General features: G+C 41.7%; 1 protein-coding gene across 1 annotated transcript; it reads right to left on the bottom strand.

Annotated features, from left to right (window-relative positions):
- Positions 1-4,416: 4,416 nt before the first annotated feature.
- LOC113296176 lies at positions 4,417-5,091 on the bottom strand. Its single transcript, XM_026544503.1, has one exon. The coding sequence runs from the start codon at positions 5,089-5,091 to the stop codon at positions 4,417-4,419; it is 675 nt and encodes a 224-aa protein (XP_026400288.1).
- Positions 5,092-22,666: the final 17,575 nt, after the last annotated feature.

The following is a 22,666-nucleotide window of genomic DNA, read 5'->3' on the forward strand; positions in this document are numbered from 1 at the left end:
GACAGTGAAAATTCCCGAGTTGTGCAAAGACCAACGCCTTGTGTCTGGAACGTCATCAAGAGCCGGTGGGTTGCTTCCAATCATCATCAAAAGTTCTGCAAAAGAGTTAGCTTCTGAAACCGAGAGATTACGTTTAAAACTGAACATCCATCTTCCATCCATAGAGATCATTTCAACCATCTTTGCGTCTCTATTTTTTGAGAGTTTGTACAGAGCTGGAAAAGATGAAGAAATAGAAGAATTTCCCATCCAGATATCATTCCAAAAGGAGATCGTTGCACCAGAATGGATAATTAATTTTGAATTCGTACTCACCAAATAGGCTGTAGTTGCTATTGTTTTCCAACAGGAGACACCGTGTGCAGATTTGACTTGATTTGGAATCCAGCTTGAGAAATTGTCACCATATTTATCAACTATAACTCTATACCACAACCTGTTCTTCTCCTGGCCAAATCTCCAACACCATTTCACAAGCATGGATAGATTCATCTTCTTCAAATTACACACTCCCAAACCTCCTTTCTCCTTATCAGCACAAACTAATTCCCAACTAACCAGATGAAAGATCTTGGCAGCACTATTATACTACCAAAGGAAGTTTCGCATTTTACGCTCTAAAATTTTGATAATAGAAGTCGGGGCCTTGAAAAGATAAAAGTAGTAAATAGGGAGCTAGCTCAAAATGCATTTCAATAGAGTAAGTTTACCTCCCTTAGAGAGTGAAATTTGCCTCCAAGCAGACAGTCTCTCTTTAAATTTCTCAATAATGATGTTCCACATTTGATTAGAATTCCCTTTTTCTCCCAACGGCATGCCCAAGTACATGAACGGAAGATTGTCAGTGGCGCAACCAAATTCTGAAGCCCAAATTGAGATCTCAGGCACATCTCTAATTGATATAAGTCGAGTTTTCGACGTAGTAACCTTTAATCCGGCAATGTATTCAAAACACTTGAGCACATAAAATAGGTTGTGGAGCTCATCTCTGCTATGATCAATGAAGAAAATTGTGTCGTCAGCATAGTGTAAATGGTTTACAATAATACTTGAAGGATACACTGAAAAACCACTAAACAACTGAAGATTTGACGCTCTATCCATGTATCTAGAAAATCCCTCCATGAGTATATTGAATAGGAGCAGCGAGACCGGACAACCTTGTCTGACTCCTCGAGAACTAGAAAAATAACCAAATGGTGAGCCATTAATTAACACAGAGAAGGTTGAGGTTGAGTAACAAAACCTAAGACACTTGCAAACTTTTTTGCCGAAACCCATTTTGTTTAAAACAAAGTCCAAGTACTTCCAACTAATCCTGTCGAAAGTCTTTTGAAGGTCTATTTTGAAAATTATTCCTGCCTTAGCCGATTTCAGTCTTGAATCAACCAACTCATTTGCGATTAAAGTTCCATCAATGATTTGCCTTCCTTTAATGTAAGCACACTGCACAGGTGAAATGATCTTGTCCATTACTAACTTTAACCTTGTAGCCAATACTTTTGAGATGATTTTGTAAACACTTGTAAGTAGGAAAATTGGCCTACAGTCCTTAATGGTTTCAACATAGTCTTTTTTTGGAACAAGAGTGATGAATGTAGAGTTATGCTTGACATTGATTTTTCCAGTAGAGCAAAACTCATTCACCGTACTCATTATGTCCGCTTTTATAAAGCACCAAAAATTCTTGAAAAATAAAATTGGGAAACCATCTGGACCGGGCGCTTTGTCACAACCAAGATCTTGAATATCCTGCCAAACTTCGTCTTCAGTGAAAACAGATTCCAAAATTTCATCTTATTGAGCATTTACCGTGTCGAAAACAATATCTTCAAGTTCCGGTCTGATTACCTCTTCCTCTGTGAACAAAGTGTTGTAGTAGTCTACAATACGCCATTGCAGAGTATTCTTGTCATCCACCAATTCCCTGTTAATATAGAGTTGTTTTATCCTATTGTGCCTTATTCTTTCCGATGCTTTGCTCATGAAAAAAGATGTGTTTCTGTCCCCTTCCTGCAGCCATTGAGTCTTGGATTTGATCTTCCACGTAATTTCTTCCATTTGTGTTGTTTTCTCGAATTCAGACTTAGTGAGATGATGTTGTTAATCTCCACTTCATGTAAAGTATTCTCCTCCGGAAAGCTGTCAAGAGTATGAATTTCAGATAAGATGTCATTCAACCTTGTGTTGGTGTGTTTGAATACCTCCTTATTCCATATTCGTAGCTTTTCTTTGAGAGCTTTTAACTTCAGCCAAAATACTGTACTTGGAGAACCTGCAAAAACAAAAGACAACCACCAATCTTCCAATAGTTTAATAAATCCATTCTCTAGGAACCACATTGCTTCAAACCTAAAATGACTAGGTCCCCAACTAGGGTCGGAAATATCTAGTATGATGGGGATATGGTCAGAGGTTGACCAGGCTTTAGCAAGTTGGGAAATGAATGGGAAGTGTGCTTCAAATAATGGAGAGATTAAAAATCTATCAAGTCTGCACATCACCGTGTTTGTTTTTCCATTGGACCAAGTGTACCGAACACCCTTGAGTGGTAGATCGATTAGGTTATGCTTCTCAATAAATTTGTTGAATTGTGTCATACTCCTTGTAATCCTGGTACAATTCTTATTTTCATCACATTTTTTGATTGTGTTGAAATACCCTCCTATGCACCAAGGAAGTTCCCATAATCTATAAGTTGTATCCAATTCAACCCAAAAGTATGATCTTTTCACTGGGTTGTTAAGACCATACACTTAGTCAACATCCAACTAAAATTATCTGACTTGTTTGTGCATGAAATTGATAATGTATATTCCCCCATGAGTGAGTCATTGACATCTATCAAATCTTTATCCAAAAGATAAGCATCCCTCCTGGCCTACCAATAGATTGTTGGTATGTCCAACCCACATTTCTAAATCCACAAATTTGTTTTGTGTCATATTGCGAATAATTCATCATTTTTGTTTCCTGCAACATAACGATTGGAGCTCTGCATAACTGAATCATCTTGTGTACTACTGATCGTCTGTTTGCGCAGATTAAACCCCGCACATTCCAATTTAGTATTGATATACTCATTGGGAACTGTGATTAACCCTTGCTTTGGATTGTCTTCTTGGAGATGGTGAATTAATGTCAGTTGTAGTAATGCCGAGCCTCTTCCATTCAGACTTCAGTTTTTTTGGTACAACTTGGAGAAAGTCAGATGTGTCCAGATTCACAGATGATGATTCAACATTTGATGTAGGTTTAAAACCTGGGGGATACAACAGGTTACTCGTGAGATCATCATCAATAGACATCATAAAAGAGTCCTCTAAACTTAACATAGGAGCATCTCTTTCCTTGGGTTCATGTATGGAGATTTCCTCCTCCCCATCTATATGAATTGTTTGCTGAACTGCAAAATCTTCTGTTGGGAGAATTTTTGTTGGTAAAATAGGTACTGGTTTCAGTATTGGTCCTGAGGTAGAGACAACAGTTAGGAGAAACTTTCTGGAATGGTTTGGCATTGCCTTGAAACTGATACCCAAGTACACACCTAGATCAAAGAGACGAGTCACCTCCTTAATTAACCAATTTGGTATGATAGAGCGCTGAGGTTGATTTAGGTTGAAAGCTTTACCTTAAAAGGTAAACAATATTGTTGGATTTGTATGGGTTTTGGATTGGATTTGAGTTGGCTTGATAGGGGTGATGGAGTTTGGGTTGGGTATTGAAGGGTTTATAATAATGGTACGGTTTGTGGGAGTGGACAGTGGTTGAATGGGTGATATGTTGGTTAAGATAAGAGTTGATGATGGTGTGTGTTGCTGCTGTGTTAGTGTAATGGTACAGGTAGTGGGAATGGACAATGGTTGAATCGGTGGGATGTAGGTTGGGCTAAGAGTGGTTGGTGATGTGTAGGTTGAGCTAAGAATGGTTGGTGGTGTGTTATTCTGCTGCAATGGTTGAATATGAAAAATTTTTATTATCATTAGGGCAGTGAAAGAATCATCCATATAACTCAAATTCATATAATAGAATTTGGTTCTGATGATCAGGAGAAACTGTTGTTGGTGGTGATGGTGGAGAAGAAGTGGAAACATCTGACCATGTAGAAGTAGGAGAAGAAAAAATCGGGGACGATAATGACAGTACCGCTATTAGTGAGATGGGTTTTTTTTTCTAAGGAGAAAATTGATTATGGTGAAATGCGTGATGCTCATCAAGATGAGGCGAACGGATGAAGGATAGTAAACACTATTTAAGAGATGGGGACGATGAATGACAGTGGTCACATTATTTCCTAAAATTGATATCTTAGTCTTGGCATGATACAACCAAACAAAGAACAATGGTAGTTAGACGCCACATCGTTTGAATTTATCATCCGTTCGATTAGTTGTATCTAAGGGTTAAACAATTTTTTCAAATCGTTTTGTCAAAAGGTTTTGTTGTAGGATGAGTAATCAAATAAGCCTCGAATTTATATGTCGTAGCAGCTGTGGTAATGTTCATAGAAGTATTGAGCAGGATCGGTGCATGATCACTAGCCAATCGTGGTAAATGAAGAACTCCTGCATTATGAAAGGAGATACACCATTCCGGAGGAGCCATAACTCTGTCCAATCTTTGTCTAATAAGAGCATCAAGATTGCGACCATTACTCCAAGTGTAAGCTGGTCCACTAAATCCGAGATCAATTAATTGATTATGTTGAATGAATGAGTTGAAATAAGAAATGTGTGAATCCAAAACCGGTAAACCTCCAAACTTATCATTACCAGAAGAAATCGCGTTAAAGTCTCCGATGAAACACTTCATGCCTTGAACATTTTGAACCTGAAGAGATAGATTCTGCCAGAAATTAGCCCTATCTGCAGCCCTAGGAGGACCATATGTACAAAACAGGTGCCAAGGTGGTCTAGGACCATCGTTATGTATCACTATGTGAATTAAATTTGGAGACATAGAAATTATTTCTAGATTAACCGAGTCATTCCATAATAACCAAAGGCCGCCACTGCGTCCAAAAGAAGAAACGATGCAAGAGTTTGAATAATCAAATTGGTGGACTCTTTGATTTGTTATTGCTTCTGACATCTTTGTTTCTGAAAGAAATACCAAAGAAGGATTTGTGCCTCTGACACTATAAGAACTTTAATATATTGCAGTACCCAATGGTTATGGCATAAAAACTTACTAGTGTCGCGATAACCTATGTAGCAAGAAGTCTATTGCTGCACCCAATCTTTATTGCTGCAACAAGAGATTATACTTTTTTGCCACACTCTTTTCATATTGTTGTTGCAGTTGTGTGGCAAAAGTTTCATTTTGCAACAGTATAGCTTTTAGCTGCAGCTGAAAGGTACTGTGACTAGAAATTTGCTTTTGCAACACCTATGTTGAAGGTGTGGCAATATATGGTGTAGCAATAGCTAGATTTTCTTGTAGTGTGAGGAAAGAATGCCGAGTACATATTGTTGGGTTATTCCTCAATCCCCAACAACGCCAACTGAAAATTAACATTTATCTTGCATGGAGTTATGAATAATGAACGTAATGACTAACAATAACTATGCACCACCCCAAGAATTTAATCGCTGGGAGACTCCTCCAAGTCTCCAACACGTTCTTCCTTACTCGACTTGTTGAGTATTAATTTCTTTATTGTTGTTTTTCTCTTTTTTTTCTCTCTTAATATTAAAAAAATAATAATAACTCATTTTCCTTACTTGATCTTATTTTCTAAAAGGTGATAATTGGGATTATCAATAGGTGATAATTGGAATTTTCATTAAAAAAGTTATGATTTTCACCAATCACACCACATTATTATGGATAAAAACTAAAGCCTTCACTGAAAACTAGATCTCCACGAGTAATTAGGTTTTTTTTTGGTAGTCTGCAATAATTTTTCTTTTTGCGGGAACAAAAAAATAAACGAGATAAACATATAGGTAAAATTGGTTAGTTATGCATGTTTTTAGGAGAGAAACACATGAACGCCACCTAAGGAGATATTTTAGGAAGGATTTCTTTTTTGGGAGAGAAACAAATGAACGACATTTAGGGAAATATTGTAGAAGGGAGATATTCAAAGAAAGTCAAAGAGTTTTTTCAGGGATTAAATCACAAAATTAATATATTTAGTAAGAGGTTATTTATCTAATAAACTCTTTTTTATAAGTAAATATGGGTCATTCGTATATTGAATTTTAATGATGAGTTTCATATATAAGATTAAAGAGAAATGGGCTACAAAAAAATTATGCATGTTACAAGACCTACGATCCATGGATGTGCGGTCAAAAGGATAGTCTTTTGGTCTTACCTTTTCCATGTATATAAAGTATTTATCCATGTAACTATACTAACTCTATTCAATGGAAAATCCTTCTCTTTGTGTCTCTTTTATCTTTCTCTATATTTCTCCTTCAAAACGTTATCATGCACGATGCTATACCGGAGAGCTAAATTCGATCTGTTGGTATTATATTTTTTTCTCGGGAATGAAGTTAAATTAGCTAAAAAAATTTCGTTGGAATCAAATCAATCAGATAAGTTGCATTTACTTTCTCCTATATATATTTTTTTTCCTTGTCCTGTTTTTGATTTTGGTATATACATTGGGTATATTAAATCTGCGGTGAAAATTGATTTAATCAGGAATTTGGTACTATTTTGATTAACCGAAATTACAAATCAGGAATTAGGGATCGTTTTGATTAATAATTTGGAATTTTGGTACTATTTTTGACTGAAATTACAAATTAGAAATTAAGGGTTGTCTTGATTAATCGCTTGTAATTTTGGTACTTTTATTCATTAACCTCGGTTTGATTAAGGTTTAATCACCTGTAATATGGGATGTGTTTGTGGATCTAAGTTCAGATCGGTGGGGATCTGTTGGCGTTCCGAGGAGATGAGAATCTCCAAACCGGTTCGGTTCAACCCGACCCGGTCCAGCCAGGTCTCGTTTCAGCCGTCCAGATCCAACTCGGTCCTGTTCCAGCTGATCCAACTCGGTCTTGTTCCAGCCGTCACGATCCAACTCGGTCCTGTTCCAGCTGATCTAACTCGGTCCTGTTCCAGCAGGGTTTTGGGGAGTGCGCGATTAAGGCCATTCCAGTTTTGATTAGCATTGGTGTTTCCATTCTATGTATGTATAAAAGCTAAGTTAAATGTGTGTACACATATATCTCACTATCAGACACGTGTATATAAAAAGATATGTGGAAAGCATGCAGGCCAAAACATCAAAACATGATGCGTCACGAAACACCAAATAAACCCCGAGGAGTTACTTTATCTCATCCCCAAAAGAGAAGCTAAGATCAACGGTGGAGAGAAAGTTAGCTGACACGGACTGACAGGGGCAGAAGACACTTGTCTGACACGAGCAGACCCCTCAACTACCCGCATTAAACACTCTGAGCAGTGTACGTGTCGACCAACCTGTGGAACGAGCGAGGATGCCTCTGCGGGATGAAGGGGCAAACGCAGACCTCCGCGTGATGGACGCAAGGACACAAGAAGATAAGGTTCCAACGGTCTTCAGAGATGGGTCCCACATTCTAACCTTATAAATACCCCATCTCCACCAAGAGGAAAGGGGATCGGAAAAGTCAAGAAGGGAAGGAGAGAGAGAGATAGAGAGATTGCAAGTGTAAGTAAATCATTTAGAAGAGATAAACATGTAAACCCAAAAGTCATTCGACTATTCGTGTAACCGTGAAGAACATAGTAAAACAACAAACCCCGTGGACGTAGGCTTTAGTGCTGAACCACGTAAACCCTGGTCTTATTTACATTTCAGCACTTTACATTTGTTTAGCTCCATGGATGTTTACTTATACGTTTTGTTTTCCTTACTTGTACTTATATCCCATGCGCAAACGCCTCACATGGAGTTGCTAGATGAGGCCATGATAAACCCGAAGGTTTTTGAGCCAATGAATCAACACCAGGATATCATCATCACAATCTCATTAGATAATGATTGGTTGTGAACATTTGGACCCCTTCGTGGTTTGTGTGTTCACAATTTGGCGCTAGAAACAGGGACTTCGTCCCGGTAAAAGATTTATCTTCTCCTGTGATTTTATTTTAAATTGGCATATGATTGCTCTGATTTATCAGCTCGGACCGTATAGATCGTTTGTTAACTGTATTACATTCAAAAACCCACCTTTTATCTTCGATAAGAGTTATTGTTCTAATCCGCGGATTTACGATTTTCTTTAGATCTCGTGCGAACCCGTCTCTTTGGGGAGTTTTTTCGTAGTTTTTATACTAAGGATCTCCTTTAATAAAACTTTAACCCGTATATTATAACTTGCGTGTAATAATTCTCTCCTGGAAGAATGTATTTCGCCGACTAACCCGCTTCACGCGGATATTCCCGTTTTTGTTGTTTGAAATGCCTTATGCAGAAAGAACGTATTGTGAGTAGAGAAGGCGAGTTTTCGGCGAGATTTCATTATCAACAAAAGGGCACGTGATGAAAAAGACGCAGGAAGCAGGAAAATCCAAAGCTTTGTCAAAAGAAACACCCAGGAAAACCCCGGTCATCACCCGAAGCAAGCAGAAAGGAGATAAAGCTAAAATGACCAATCGAAGGCAAGATACTGCGGAAATCACTTCACCTATGAACGCTAATTCAGTTGCAGCGGCGGCTCTTAGAACGGCAGCGACAAAGTACGGTGCGGCTGCAGTAGTCCCGAAGGCTGCGGAGGCTAGCAATACTTACGCCATGAGTCAACTTAATCAACCAAGAGAAAGGGTGGATGAATCCAGAACATTCCAACCCGCGCACCTTCTAACTTTTGGAATGCCACCCACAAATGATCAAAATCAAACCATACCGGCGGCTCTGGCACCGCAGAGGGGCACTCACCCCAATTTGGAAATGCCAACAACCGAAGCTGAACCCCTGCCACCTTTAGTGCAGACCATGGAGGAGGGCGGCACCATGGCTGTAGTAGCACGCGCTGGGACTCCCAATCAGGGGTCCAACCAATCACACCGCCTGATGGCTGAGCTTCAGGAACTGAGGAAGAGCCAACAGGTTTACGCAGATGCCGTAGCCCTGTTGTCCAGAGAAAATCAAGATTTAAAGGAGCGGATTGCTCTAAGCACGAAGACCAGCCAACAACTTGATGAAGCAAGCTCCAAAGCACCAGAGCCAAACCGAGACCGTAGAGTCGTCATAGCGGCTAATGAAGACGCGACAAGGGGAAGTAGCGTATCCGACCCGGATTATGACGATGGGGAGTCAGACGGTAACGAGCCGAAGAATTTAGGGCACCAACGCGCAATGGAGGAACTACGAGATGAGATGATGGCCGAGATCAGGCAATTAAAAAATAAACAAGGCGGGGGAGGTTAGAAGAGGTCATGAGAGAATCTAATTCCACGCCCTTAATTCATCGCTTGGCCAACACCCCTATTCCACTGAAATGCCCTGTCCCAACGTTCGAATGCTATGATGGATCCAGCGACCCTGCTGCACATATTCGGTACTACCACCGTGTCTTAGATAGATGGAGTCAGAAAGACGCCGTACTCTGCAGATACTTCCCGTCAAGCCTGAGGGGATCGACGTTATCATGGTTCGATAATCTGCCACCAAACTCCATCCACTCATACGACCAACTCGCAGAGAAATTCTTAAGAACATACATGTACAACAAGACTGTTAACACCGGAATGGATAAGCTATTTTCACTAGCGATTGGCTACAAGGAAACCACAAGGGAGTACACTAACAGATGGCACAAGATCTGCCAAGCCATAGGGAGCGTGGACCCAGTGGTAAGCATCAATTGCTACAAATGGGGCTTAGACCGAATGAGTCCCCTATTTGTTGAAATTCATGGGAGCGTGCCTAAGACAGAGGGAGATCTTCGAATAATTATCGAAAAGCACGCTCGACTTGAAGAAATTCAACGGAAAAACCCGAGGGCATATCCGCAGAGGTCTCACCGCACCAATTCAGCAGAACAAACCAATGGGGCCAAAAGGAGTTGCTCAGGGGAGAGACCTCACGAAGATAGGAAGGAACGAAGGGATGAACGAAGAACAGGTGACCAGAAATTCGAAGATCAAGTTTACACGAAACTCAACACTAGCTATGCTCGTATCCTACGAGAGATCAAAGGGAGGGTAAACTTAGAGTGGCCATGGTCTAAGGGAAAGCATCCCCCGAGATCCGAGAAGTCTAAAGATTACTGTGAATATCACTGTTTCAACGGACACCAGACCGAAAAGTGCAAGAACCTTAAAATAATGATCCAAAAATTAATTGATGCGGGAGAGCTCAAACATTACGTACAAAAGGATGTTACCGAGGACAGATCCAAGCGAACCAAACCAGTCCAACTTCCGGAAGGAAACCGAACAATCAACACCATCTCGTATTCTGAAGCCACAGGACCCTCACTTACAGCGCAGATTGGAAAGAGGTTACGGAAGCAATTCGAAGACCGCTGCGAATTATATAAGGTCGATGGGATAGTGGTGGACGAACACGAAGAATGGATGGAATCTCCTATCATCTTCGATGCCGAGGATATCGAAGAAGATATGGAAGACCATAAAGATCCCTTGGTCCTAACACTACCAGTAGCTGGATGTAACCTCAAAAAGATCCTCATAGACGGGGGAAGCTCTGTAAACGTCCTATTCTACGATTCATTCAAACGGATGAAGCTCCATGATGAACAGTTAATGACCTCTTATCACCATCTACGGATTCAATGGAGCAGCCACGAATCCCTTGGGAGACATCGTGTTGCAGGTTGACGCAGGTCCCATGAAACTGGAAACCCGATTTAGTGTGGTGGACACCCCTTCCCCCTACAACGCTATTATTGGACGAAAATGGATACATAAGCTCAAAGGAGTTGCGGCAACATACCACCAATATCTCAGATTTCCAACACCTGAGGGAGTAATGGAAATCAAGGGAGATCGGATCAGTACGCGAGAGTGCCAGGCTACTCAGGACCATATCAACAACGAGCAAGAAGAGCAGCGAAAAATCCGTAGAACAAAAAATCAAGAAACCGCGAAAGAGAAGGCCATAGACCTGTTCCTTAAGGAAACTACAGGAAAGGGCTTGACGAAAGATGGTAATGTCCTAAGCACAGAAACAAGTACCTCAACAACCAGCGAAGAACAGAAACACGCTAAATAGCAATTAAAGAACGTCCCAGTCCTCGGAAACCCGAAGCCTGTGTTCACACCAGTAGAACCCGTAAAGGAAATCAACATAGGAACGGAAGAAAACCCGAAGATGATCAAAATCGGGACCATAATGGACGAAGGAAGAGAACATTCCTTAACCAAATTACTTAAGGAATATGCGGATGTGTTCGCCTGGAAGCTAGGAGATATGCCGGGGATTGACCCAAAAGTAATCCAACATGAACTACGCATCAAACCGGGCACGCCCCCGTTCAGGCAGAAAATACGAAAAGTGGCTCCAAAGTATCATGAGGCAGTAGAAACAGAACTTCGGAAGCTACTAGACGCAGGATTTATCAAGGAAGTCAAGTATCCTACCTGGATCTCCAACATGGTCATTGTTCCTAAGAAAAATGGAGGGGTTAAAATATGCATCGACTTTACTAATCTCAACAAGGCATGCCCAAAGGACAGATATCCCCTACCGAGCATAGACCAGCTGGTAGAGGCAGTCGAAGGATACGAAGAACTATCATTCATGGACGGATATTTTGGCTACAATCAAGTAGCCCTGGCAGAAGAAGATGAGCCACACACAGCGTTCTACACCCCACATGGCCTTTATTGCTATACCAGAATGCCTTTCGGCCTTCGAAACGCAGGGGAAACATACCAAAGGATGGTCGATGCTATCTTCAATCCATGGATTGGAGGAACCCTAGAAGTCTACGTTGACGACATGCTCGTCAAAAGCAAGCTGCGTAAAGATCACCACAAGGACCTGAGGAGTATCTTCGAAGCAATGAGACAACATCACATGAAAGTGAATCCGGAGAAACGTACTTTCGGTGTCACCTCGGGGAAGTTCCTCGGGTATCTGGTAACAAAAAGGGGCATCGAGGTAGACCCAACAAAGATTCAAGCCATAGTAGAGATGCCGTCCCCAAAGAATCTAAAGGAAGTACAGAAGCTCAATGGGTCTATAGCAGCGTTGGGCAGATTTATTGCACGGTCTTCGGACAAATGCAAACATTTGTTCAATATTCTCAAAAAAGGGAGCAGGTTCGAATGGACCGCTGAATGCGAGGAAGCATTCCAAAAAATCAAAGAACATCTAGCCTCAATCCCGATCCTGCAGAAGCCAGACCCTGACGAGGTTTTGGCACTGTACATAGCAGCAACCGAGGACGCAGTCAGCGCGGTATTAGTCAAAACCAATACAAAGATATAACATCCTATCTATTACGTCAGCAAGACCCTCAACTCTGCGGAAAGAAATTATACTAATATTGAACAACTCATACTCGCACTGGTATGGGCTACCCAAAAACTGAGGACCTACTTCCTAACTCACCTCGTCAGGGTACCATGCAAAGCACCATTGGAAGCAGTCCTCAAAAGCACGGAAATAGTGGGCCGAATAGCCAAATGGAACACCCATCTGGACCAATTCAACATCATTCATGAAATTCAACATTCTCAGAAGTCCCAAGTTCTGGCAGATTTCTTAGCAGACCTCCCCCTTGACAATGACGAAGAGATTAAGGGAATACCAGAAGCCGAGGAAGAAAACAAGGATCCAATGGATATCCTCGAACCTGCGAGTCGAAGACAATGGGAAGTCTTCGTCGACGGATCTAAAAATAAGGAAGGCGCAGGAATAGGTATTTTCATTATTACCCCAACTGGAGAAAGGATTATACAGGCACTTAGATTGGAATTCAAGGAGCATACCAACAACACTGTTGAATACGAAGCTGTCGTACACGCCCTCCGTATAATAATAGAGATGGGGGTAACTGATGTAAGGCTGACACTTTCAAAATAAGGGAAAAATATTGACATGCTCTTCGATACTTTCAAAATAAGAAAGAACAAGTCCACCCCCATATACCCTCAAAGCAACGGACAAGCGGAAGCTACCAACAAGACCCTCGCCCTTATACTCAAAAAACAATTAGACGAGCATAAGGGAAGATGGTGCGAACAACTGCACAATGTGTTATGGGCATACAGGACAACACGAAGATCCGCCACCGGGGAATCCCCGTTTCTTCTAACTTATGGAGCTGAAGCAGTCATACCTACGGAAATCCTCATGCCAACCACGAAGACCAAGGCTTGGGAGAAAAACCTCACAACAGATATGATGTTAGAAAGGTTGGATGACTTGGAAGGAAGAAGGGAAGTAGCTTTACAAAAGATGGAAAATTATCAACGAAGACTAGCAAGGGAGTACAACAAAAAGGTAAAGCTGCGGAATTTTGTAGAGGGGCAGTATGTGTTGAGAACAATCCCACAGTATCAGCAAGAAAAGAAATGGGGAAAGTTAGCACCTACGTGGGGAGGACCTTTTATAATACACGACGTTGCGGGTAACGGTTCCTACTACCTTCGTAATCTAAAAGGCGAGGTCCTCCGGCATCCTTGTAATGCTAAGTGGCTCAAACCATACTTCCCATAGGAGCAACGCAGATTTGAATCTGCTTGGAGTGTACCAGAAGAAGAAGGGAGCCTGACCGTTCCACATGTTTCTATCTCTGGAAGAGGAATTGCAGGCCTCAACTTATCAATCAAACAAGCTTTCAAATTATCAAGTCAGCAGAATCTATCGACAATATCGGGGAAAGTAGTTAATCTACAATCTCTCAGGGCTCCCCCATCAGTGTCCATAAGTGTAAGACCAGGGGGAAGGCACCCAGCAGAAAGAGATACCCAACCAATCTCAAGGCAACGGGTCGACGGAATGGGTGTGTAAATATTTTAATCCCATATCCTAGAACGTTGCCCCGGCCCCCACCGTCTGGGAATCCTCTGGCCCAGGATTCGCCAGCGGGGTGACAGGTCTCAAGACGATCACGAAGGTACCTTCCTTCAGTATCGCACCCAAACACTTAAAAACTTTTGTTTTGTTTTTTCACAAATGCTTAAAATGAAAACAAACCAACATTGCAGGTATATCAAGAAGAGGATTCATTTCATAAAGGATGATTACAAGAAGTGAGGCCAAATTCAAGGATACACAATCAAAAAATATTCCTTTTACAGGATATCAGCAAAAAATATCCTTGTTACATGATTACAAAAAGTGAAGGATAATGATGCCGCGGACCCTACAGAATGCTGCGGTCTCTACCTAGATGGCTGCCCCATCGGCAGGATTATTCCGAAGACTTGAAGGGACGCTCCCACCAGAAGAGGGGCCCGAGGAGCTGGGCAAGGCAGAAGGAACGAGACGACGAGGATAGTTCTTCACGAGACCATGCTCGTTCTTTAGGCCAAGTTCTATCCTCTCCAGCATCTTGTTCGTCTCCTCAGCCAATTGACAACGAGCCTTGTGCTTAATAACTGTTGTCCGTTGTTGGGCTTGGGATAATAACGAAGATAGACGATTCACTTCTCTAGAAGCAGCACCAACGGCCTCCTCGCGGGTTGCTGCTAAATTCTTGAAGTGATTGGTCTGTTCTTCCTGCTGCGCTAAGGAAGATTGAGCCTTTTCAAGTTTTTCATTTGTGACGCGAAGGCGTCCCTCGAGCTCTGAAAAAGACAACACCATGGAGTTAGCATAGAAAAAAACATGGTCAGACTCGATGAAATGGGATTATACCTTCGACACAAGCCGAAGCCTCTTCATACTCATTAACAACCGCATCTCGCGCTTCATCAAGATGATCATATTCCGCGGATAATTTCTTATAGTCTAGTTGAAGGTTGGTGAGAGTAAATTGACAGGCATGTAATTCTACCTGCTTCATCGAGTCCATATGACGAAGGTGTTCGACCTCTTTATTTATCTCTGAGACCCCTTTGCTAAGTCTGTACATGCACACTTCAAGATTCCTCTCAGACTCGGCATGACGAGCTACGTCGGCACGGGACGCGGCAAGAGCATTGCTGAGAGCGTAGACTTCGGCACGAGCATCATCTCTTTCTCTGGCAAGACATAGCATATTATCCTGGACCCCTGAAAGAGGAATGGATCGAGCCGTCTGTAATTCTTCTTCCAGCAGCTGAATCCTAGATTCCAACAAGGAAGTACGCTCACGGGCTTCCCGCAGATTATCACGTGTCCACAGCAGTGTGCCATTAAATAAAGCACGATCATGGTTGTACACATTTTGCATGTCGACCATCTGAACATGCCGCGCGCGCCATACCTCAGCCCGAGCATCCCATTTCTTGGCTTCATTCTTAATTTTCTCAACCAGATCTCTAATACGAGATTTTTGCCGAGCTCTTTCGTTTCGAAGCCATATCAGCTCAGGGACGCCACCCACTGGAGATAGGGTGGGGAGACTCAGACAGAACAACTAAGAAATAGAAGAATGACGACATACTGCGAGGGAAAAGAACCAAACCTGTGAAAGTTGAAACTTGGCTGCGAGTTTGCTCTAACTCAGCGCACACAGCAACAAGCTCTGAACGAAGACCGGCCTCTGCTTCACCCAGCTTTTCTTTCTCCTTAAGGCTTTTCTTCAGTCCTTCTATTTCCACCTCAGCCTTAGCCTCGAGCTTCAGAGATTTCGCTTTGAAGAACTGATACAGCACGTGGTTACAATGCTCACTCCTCATCATCTACACATCAAGATGACAAAACATTATTTCACCGAAGCATTTGATCGTCACGAAAAAGTATGTACGAAAATTTACCTCCAACACACGCTGCTGCGGAAAGCCATATTGATACCCGTCGGCGATGGCCATCATATCGGCAACGGAAGTAGGAGGCTCCGGCACAAGGGTAGCTTCGGGAACACTCAACCTTTTTCCCCAGGCTTCAGACACCCGCGCCTTAGAAGACATCTCCATCATGCGACGGGTACACGCGGTTGATTCCTTTTCCCCAGCAACAACAGGGTCGGGATGAGAGACAAATAGAAGATTCTTTTCCTTGAACCAATCCATGATGGCGTCCTCACCCTCAGACGTCGGCGACTGGGGAAGATTATCAGCAGGCGCATCAATGACCGATTTCCCCTTCTCTGACACGACCCCCTCAGCACAAATGTTGGCATGCTCCTCCGCGCCTACATGCGCAGCATGCTCCTCCGCACCACCATCTTCTACAGTAGCGTCTCCATTACCATCACCACCTTCGTCCTCGGGAAAATCGAGGGCTTCGTCAAAGAACTCTCCCGTGGAGTACATCCGATCAAAAGAAAATTCTTGAGAAGCGGGAAGGGTATCCGTGGCATCACCAGCAGGGACGGAAACATCCCCGATAACAACGTCATCAGCCACCGCGGCTTTGTTCCTTCCTTCATCACCAACATGACCAGCGAAGACCTCTTCTTCGACATTGATAGGGGAGGTACCAGTACGTTCCTCCCCATCTGTAATCTCATCCTCAGCAAACTCTTCGTTCACTGGACTAGTAACTTCTTCTTGGGCTTCAGCCTCGCCCATCACAATAGTAGAAGACTGCTTCGGCCTAATCTTTTTCTTCTTCAACACCTGAAACCAACACCACAAAAAGAATTATTTTTCCCGACTGATTAAGTTCTAAAAGAGAAGCGCAGCTAGAATCCGCGTACCTGAGCAGCTGAGGTATTCTTCGGTGGAAGTATAGCACCAGAACCGTCCTCCTCGTCTCCCTCTACGACGTCAAGGGCATAAGGAAAATTCATACCCGCAAAGTTCAGACGCCAGGGACAGAAATCTCCATAGCGAGCAGGAGGAGACTCGCGTGGCTTACTACTCTCGGTAGGCCGCCAACCGCGGGGACCAGGAATCCAACCGTAAGCCCACGGACCAACTATCTCGATAACGGTGGCGTGCCACTCGTAGTCATGATCGCGCTTGATCCTCTCTCGCGAGGGGAAGAGTTTCCGACGACTAGACCCCTCCATGCCAGGAACATACTTCAGCTTGGCATCGCTGACCTCATTTAACAGACGAATCTCGCCCCGAGGAGCAGGGAGATTCCGAAGGCTGACACTCCACGGCTTGCGATTCCTAGTATTGACGTAATCACCGAAGGAGTTATTGAAATTCTCAGGAGTATACCATTCCTTCTCCATGGTATTGGGGACGTAGCAAGTCATCGACGTTTCCCCCTTACTCCGCAGATAGCATTCCTTCAGGGCGCGGAGATAATTCCCCGATAGTTAGGATACGGAACGGCTGTGAGTATTGGTGGAAGAGCCTTCACGACTAGCGAGCACGTCATAGTAGAAGGAATCACCTGATTTGTACAGCGGCAGCATAAGACCAGCTTCGAATGCTCCAACCGTCGTTAACAAATGAAATTCATCGAACTCATACTTTGAGATAAGCTCATAAGTAATATCATCCTCAGGGGCATAGAAACGAACCCCGAAGGCTTGAAGCTCATGCTTTTCCTTGAATATTTCGAGATCAATATGCTTGAAGGTTACTTTTTTCCTACTAACCGAGACACTGCGTATCAAGGGGGCAGCCTCATCCTCCTCGGCGGGGCCGGATGAACTAATGAACGCTTCAGAAGCTTTTCTCTTCACAGGGGGATTCTTTGAAGATTCAGCCCTAGGAGCTACACCGTTCGTATTCTTCCCTTTAAAAGTCGGAGGAGACCGCAGATGATGCTCGGGCACTAACGAACGTAGAGGAGGAATGTCAAAAGCAACAGCAAGAGGCGGAGCCTGCGTACTCCTAGTATCATCACGAGGACGAGCCGTTGCGCGATCGAAGACTCTTCGGGAACCAGACGGAATTGTCGGAGGAATCTCTTCCCTAGAGGACGAGGCCTTCGCTCCAGAAGAAACTCGACCCCGACGAACATCATCTTGAGACTCTCGACGCGGAGGAGATCTCGATATCCTAGAATCAGGAGTCTGATAAGTAAGCCGCGGACGGTCAGACATGGCTGCGAAAAGATTAAAATCAAGAACAAGTTACACACAATCAAAAACATTACCAAAGATCAAAAAACCACATCCATAGCAATACACACACGATAACGCAGAAACCCTAAAATTAGTATACATGCTCAAAATTTCTTAAAATATATACCCTCGAAATAGTGGCTTCCTTAATTTAAGATGAAGAACAGGGGCAAACTAGTATGCAAGCATCAGAAGAAGTTCTTCATCACAAACAAGGAACAACAATAGCAGAGAATTTACAAATCAACACAGCGTGAAACAATGGAAATAAAGAAAAGAAAAACTTACCGGCAAAAACAGCAGTAGAAGAAACAAACAGGGGAAGCGGGCATGATTAATGCTAAGGTGGAGAGTATTTAAGATCACAGGTTCAATGAAGACTGACAGAGAATTTAAGATCACAGGTTCAATGAAGACTGACAGAGAATTTAAGGTCACAGGTTCAATGAAGACAGAGAGAATTTAAGGGCTGAAAAAAGAATGAAAACTGAGAGAGCGTTTAGGAAGAATGAAATTAAATTTTCTTTCTATCCTTAAAATACCCGAAAGAAAGAGAAGGAAATTAAGGGAGGAATGGGAAACGTGCCCGTTACATAAGCAGTTAATGCACGAATAAAAGACGTGCCCAAGCATCTAGGAGAAGTTATTAGGAGTGAGAAGAATATGCGACGATAGTTTTTCTTCAAGGCACCCATTAGTCATTCAAGCCCGAAGAAAAGGGGCAAATTGTGTACACATATATCTCACTATCAGACACGTGTATATAAAAAGATACGTGGAAAGCATGCAGGCCAAAACATCAAAACATGATGCGTCACGAAACACCAAATAAACCCCGAGGAGTTACTTTATCTCATCCCCAAAAGAGAAGCTAAGATCAACGGTGGAGAGAAAGTTAGCTGACATGGACTGACAGGGGCAGAAGACACTTGTCTGACACGAGCAGACCCCTCAACTACCCGCATTAAACACTCTGAGCAGTGTACGTGTCGACCAACCTGTGGAACGAGCGAGGATGCCTCTGCGGGATCAAGGGGCAAACGCAGACCTCCGCGTGATGGACGCAAGGACACAAGAAGATAAGGTTCCAACGGTCTTCAGAGATGGGTCCCACATTCTAACCTTATAAATACCCCATCTCCACCAAGAGGAAAGGGGATCGGAAAAGTCAGGAAGGGAAGGAGAGAGAGAGAGAGAGAGATTGCAAGTGTAAGTAAATCATTTAGAAGAGAGAAACATGTAAACCCAAAAGTCATTCGACTATTCGTGTAACCGTGAAGAACATAGTAAAACAACAAACCCCGTGGACGTAGGCTTTAGTGCTGAACCACGTAAACCCTGATCTTATTTACATTTCAGCACTTTACATTTGTTTAGCTCCATGGATGTTTACTTATACGTTTTGTTTTCCTTACTTGTACTTATATCCCATGCGCAAACGCCTCGCATGGAGTTGTTAGATGAGGCCATGATAAACCCGAAGGTTTTTGAGCCAATGAATCAACACCAGGATATCATCATCACAATCTCATTAGATAATGATTGGTTGTGAACATTTGGAACCCTTTGTGGTTTGTGTGTTCACAAAATGGTTTACTTCATTTTTTATTTGCCCGAGAACTGTAATTCTCATACTTAGGCATGAGATTTAGTTACCCATCGTTTTTCAAACAGTATCATTATCTTCCACTTTGGATCAAAATTCATTAACCAAGTCCAAATCATTTTACTCCGGAGATGATGACCCCATCCAAAAGAATGTTGGGAGAGTGATTTGGACAGTGACGAGTGACTTATACTTCGTCTGTTGCACCTCATCAAATCGAGCCTATGAACGATGATGCAGCACCTATAACGCTCTTGGATCATGGTGTGTCAGATCGAGTCTTTCCTTGATTCTTGGGTGTTCACCTATAATACTGTTCATCGTTGCCAAAGCTTAGTTTTGCATGTGTACTGTACAATGGGAACTAAAGCTCTCTGGAGACTTGAGGCATGTAACTAATGTGAATTTTTACATTGAGTATCTGTTAGACTTGTTTATCTATTTTTTTAGAACATGTCTAGGCTTTTTTTTCTTATGATAAGTCCTTAAATAATCAATTTAAATTATGAGTGTTGATCTCGTTCATTAAGAATGTTGGTCTTAATGTTATTTTATTCTCTTGAGTATGATATTGGCTATAGTTGAATGGTGTCTTTTGTTTAATTGGTTGTACCAACTCAATTCCAACGTATTCATTTGAGGTTTAAAAATACTTGAACACCATGATTGCGTACAAGATATTTTCTCCCCAAATTTGAATGTTCCGTGGGATGTAATCCACTTGCTCGACTATTAAAGAGTCGGTATTTTCAAAAGATACGTTCAAGTAAAATCAGATGTATCCCAATTTTTGTGGAAGAACTCACAAAATATGATATGCGTCAGAAAATTTCCATTTCTCTACTCCATCCATGATATTAACAAACCAGTATATGTTGAAGTATAACAACAAGAGAACCATCTTTAGTAATCTATTCAACCTAAAGTAAGTGGTTAACATGTGTAGTGAGATTCTGTTGGCCTATTGATATAAAGAAATTTCTCAAATTAAGCTAAATGTAGCAAAATTGAAAATGAAAAGAAACCCAAAGTAATAAGGGTTAGACGTAATGACTCATATAAAGCGTGTGAAGAGAGACATATATATCATGAGACAAAGATGTATTTTTTCCCAGTAGTAATGACACCAAAGTACAGGTATCACCTGAATATGGGATGAAGCTAAGATGTAATTTTAGCTCCCATCATAAATGAAAGAGTTGGAAACCGCGCCTGGTCATATGTGTTGATATATACAATGTAATGTGTGTATCATAGTAGCAACCAATTTTCACATCAACTTTAATGGCAACAAGAACTTTGCCGGGCCAATTGACTATCTTATTCAGTTTAACTAGATCAAATATCTACACCTATGGAATAAAAACACGAGACATAAATTCTCTAAAGCACTTGAGATATATTGGGTGAGTCGTAATATATATTCAGTCTAAAGTACTTGAGTTGAATCCCACTTTTATTACGTAATAAGGCCACACCACTTATTAAAACTCTCAGGACCCAAATGTCTAACTCATAGTTGTTTTTCTTCCACTAACTTAAGGACTTTGAACTAGTTGTTGAACTATTTCCTTATAACGTGACTACAAGGATTGGATCATCGAGCGCAACACTTCTCAAAAATTTGTTTTCAAGATAGAACAAAGATGTCACAAAATCTTTATATGTACCGAAAGATAATCACACCTTGTTAAATTCGAAAAAAACCCATGCTAATGGATATCATGTGGAACCTGACTGTGATGATTATGTAATTGATTTCATCTTTTATAGTCACTAATGTATTTGGAAGGAAACATACTTTAGAGAGACTAATGAGTCAATTTAGTGAAATGTAAATCACTATAGTATTAATTTGGAATATTGAATCCATATTGACTCCGACGATGAAATGTTGGAAATTGACTCATACAGACTTTGACATAACCATAAAGGCACTTTGGCTGTGACATGATGTTTCATTTTGAAAGGACTCATACGTACATCGCTGTGTTTGAGTGGACGAGACAACGGGAAAAAGTTTGACAAAATGCGAAGTAACGACATATCTCTCAATAAGTGTTTTCTAAAGTACCAGATGCACAACCCCCTCCTCCCTACCATTATGCTTTTAAGTAAGAAAGCATATCACTCATTTTACAAAGTCTTCAGTAAAACAGGATCGAGACCATCCTAAGATGAAAATGGTAAACAATCCATATTACAAAGATAACAAGGTGAAATTTAGAAAAATATTCATGCAGAATGCGGACCATTAAAGTGACTTATGGCTCTAGTGAATGTTTTGACATTTTGGACTAGTTATAGTTCACAAGAAATTTGTGTTTAAAAACTCCTAGCACATATTACACAATACAAAGTGCAAAGGTTAACCACCCTTATTAATGCTAGAGAATTTACATCAAAAAGACTTGATGAATATTGCATGCTTAATAGGTCTCGCAAAGGCTTCCATCAAAGGTTACAAATGGTGCCTAAGGAATAGGTTATACTTACCAACCTATTATTTATTTCTTTGGGGATATGCAATATTACACGGATCTTACTTAATGCGTTTTTAGAACCCAATATTAGTCAACCTTTTCTGCGTACCAGTTGGTAACTGGATTTAAGCCTGAGTTCGTGTTCTTACGCATTTTTGGTTGCACTATATATGTGCCATTACGACTTCACATCGTACTATGATGGGTCTTCAAAACTGTTAAGTAGTTATTTTGGAAATGAGTTCCCAACAATATCCGCATTTTAAAACTTTTGGCAGGAGATCTCTTACCGCTAGATTTGCGGGTTATCACTTTAATGAGACAGTCTTCCCGTCGTTAGGGGGAGATAAGAAAAAGTATTTTCTAAGGGAACGACAAAAATTGTCATGGTGTGTTCCCACTGTGTCTCATATTGATTCTTGTACTCCACAAATGTAAATGTGAAGGGATAAAGAATATTCGATTTTCAGAATGTAGTGATGTTTCTAAGATGAGATCACACATACCAGTTGCAAGCCTACCTGCAAAGTTACAAA

This window comes from Papaver somniferum, chromosome 7, assembly GCF_003573695.1.
Source record: "Papaver somniferum cultivar HN1 chromosome 7, ASM357369v1, whole genome shotgun sequence".
NCBI classification, from domain to species: Eukaryota; Viridiplantae; Streptophyta; class Magnoliopsida; order Ranunculales; family Papaveraceae; genus Papaver; species Papaver somniferum.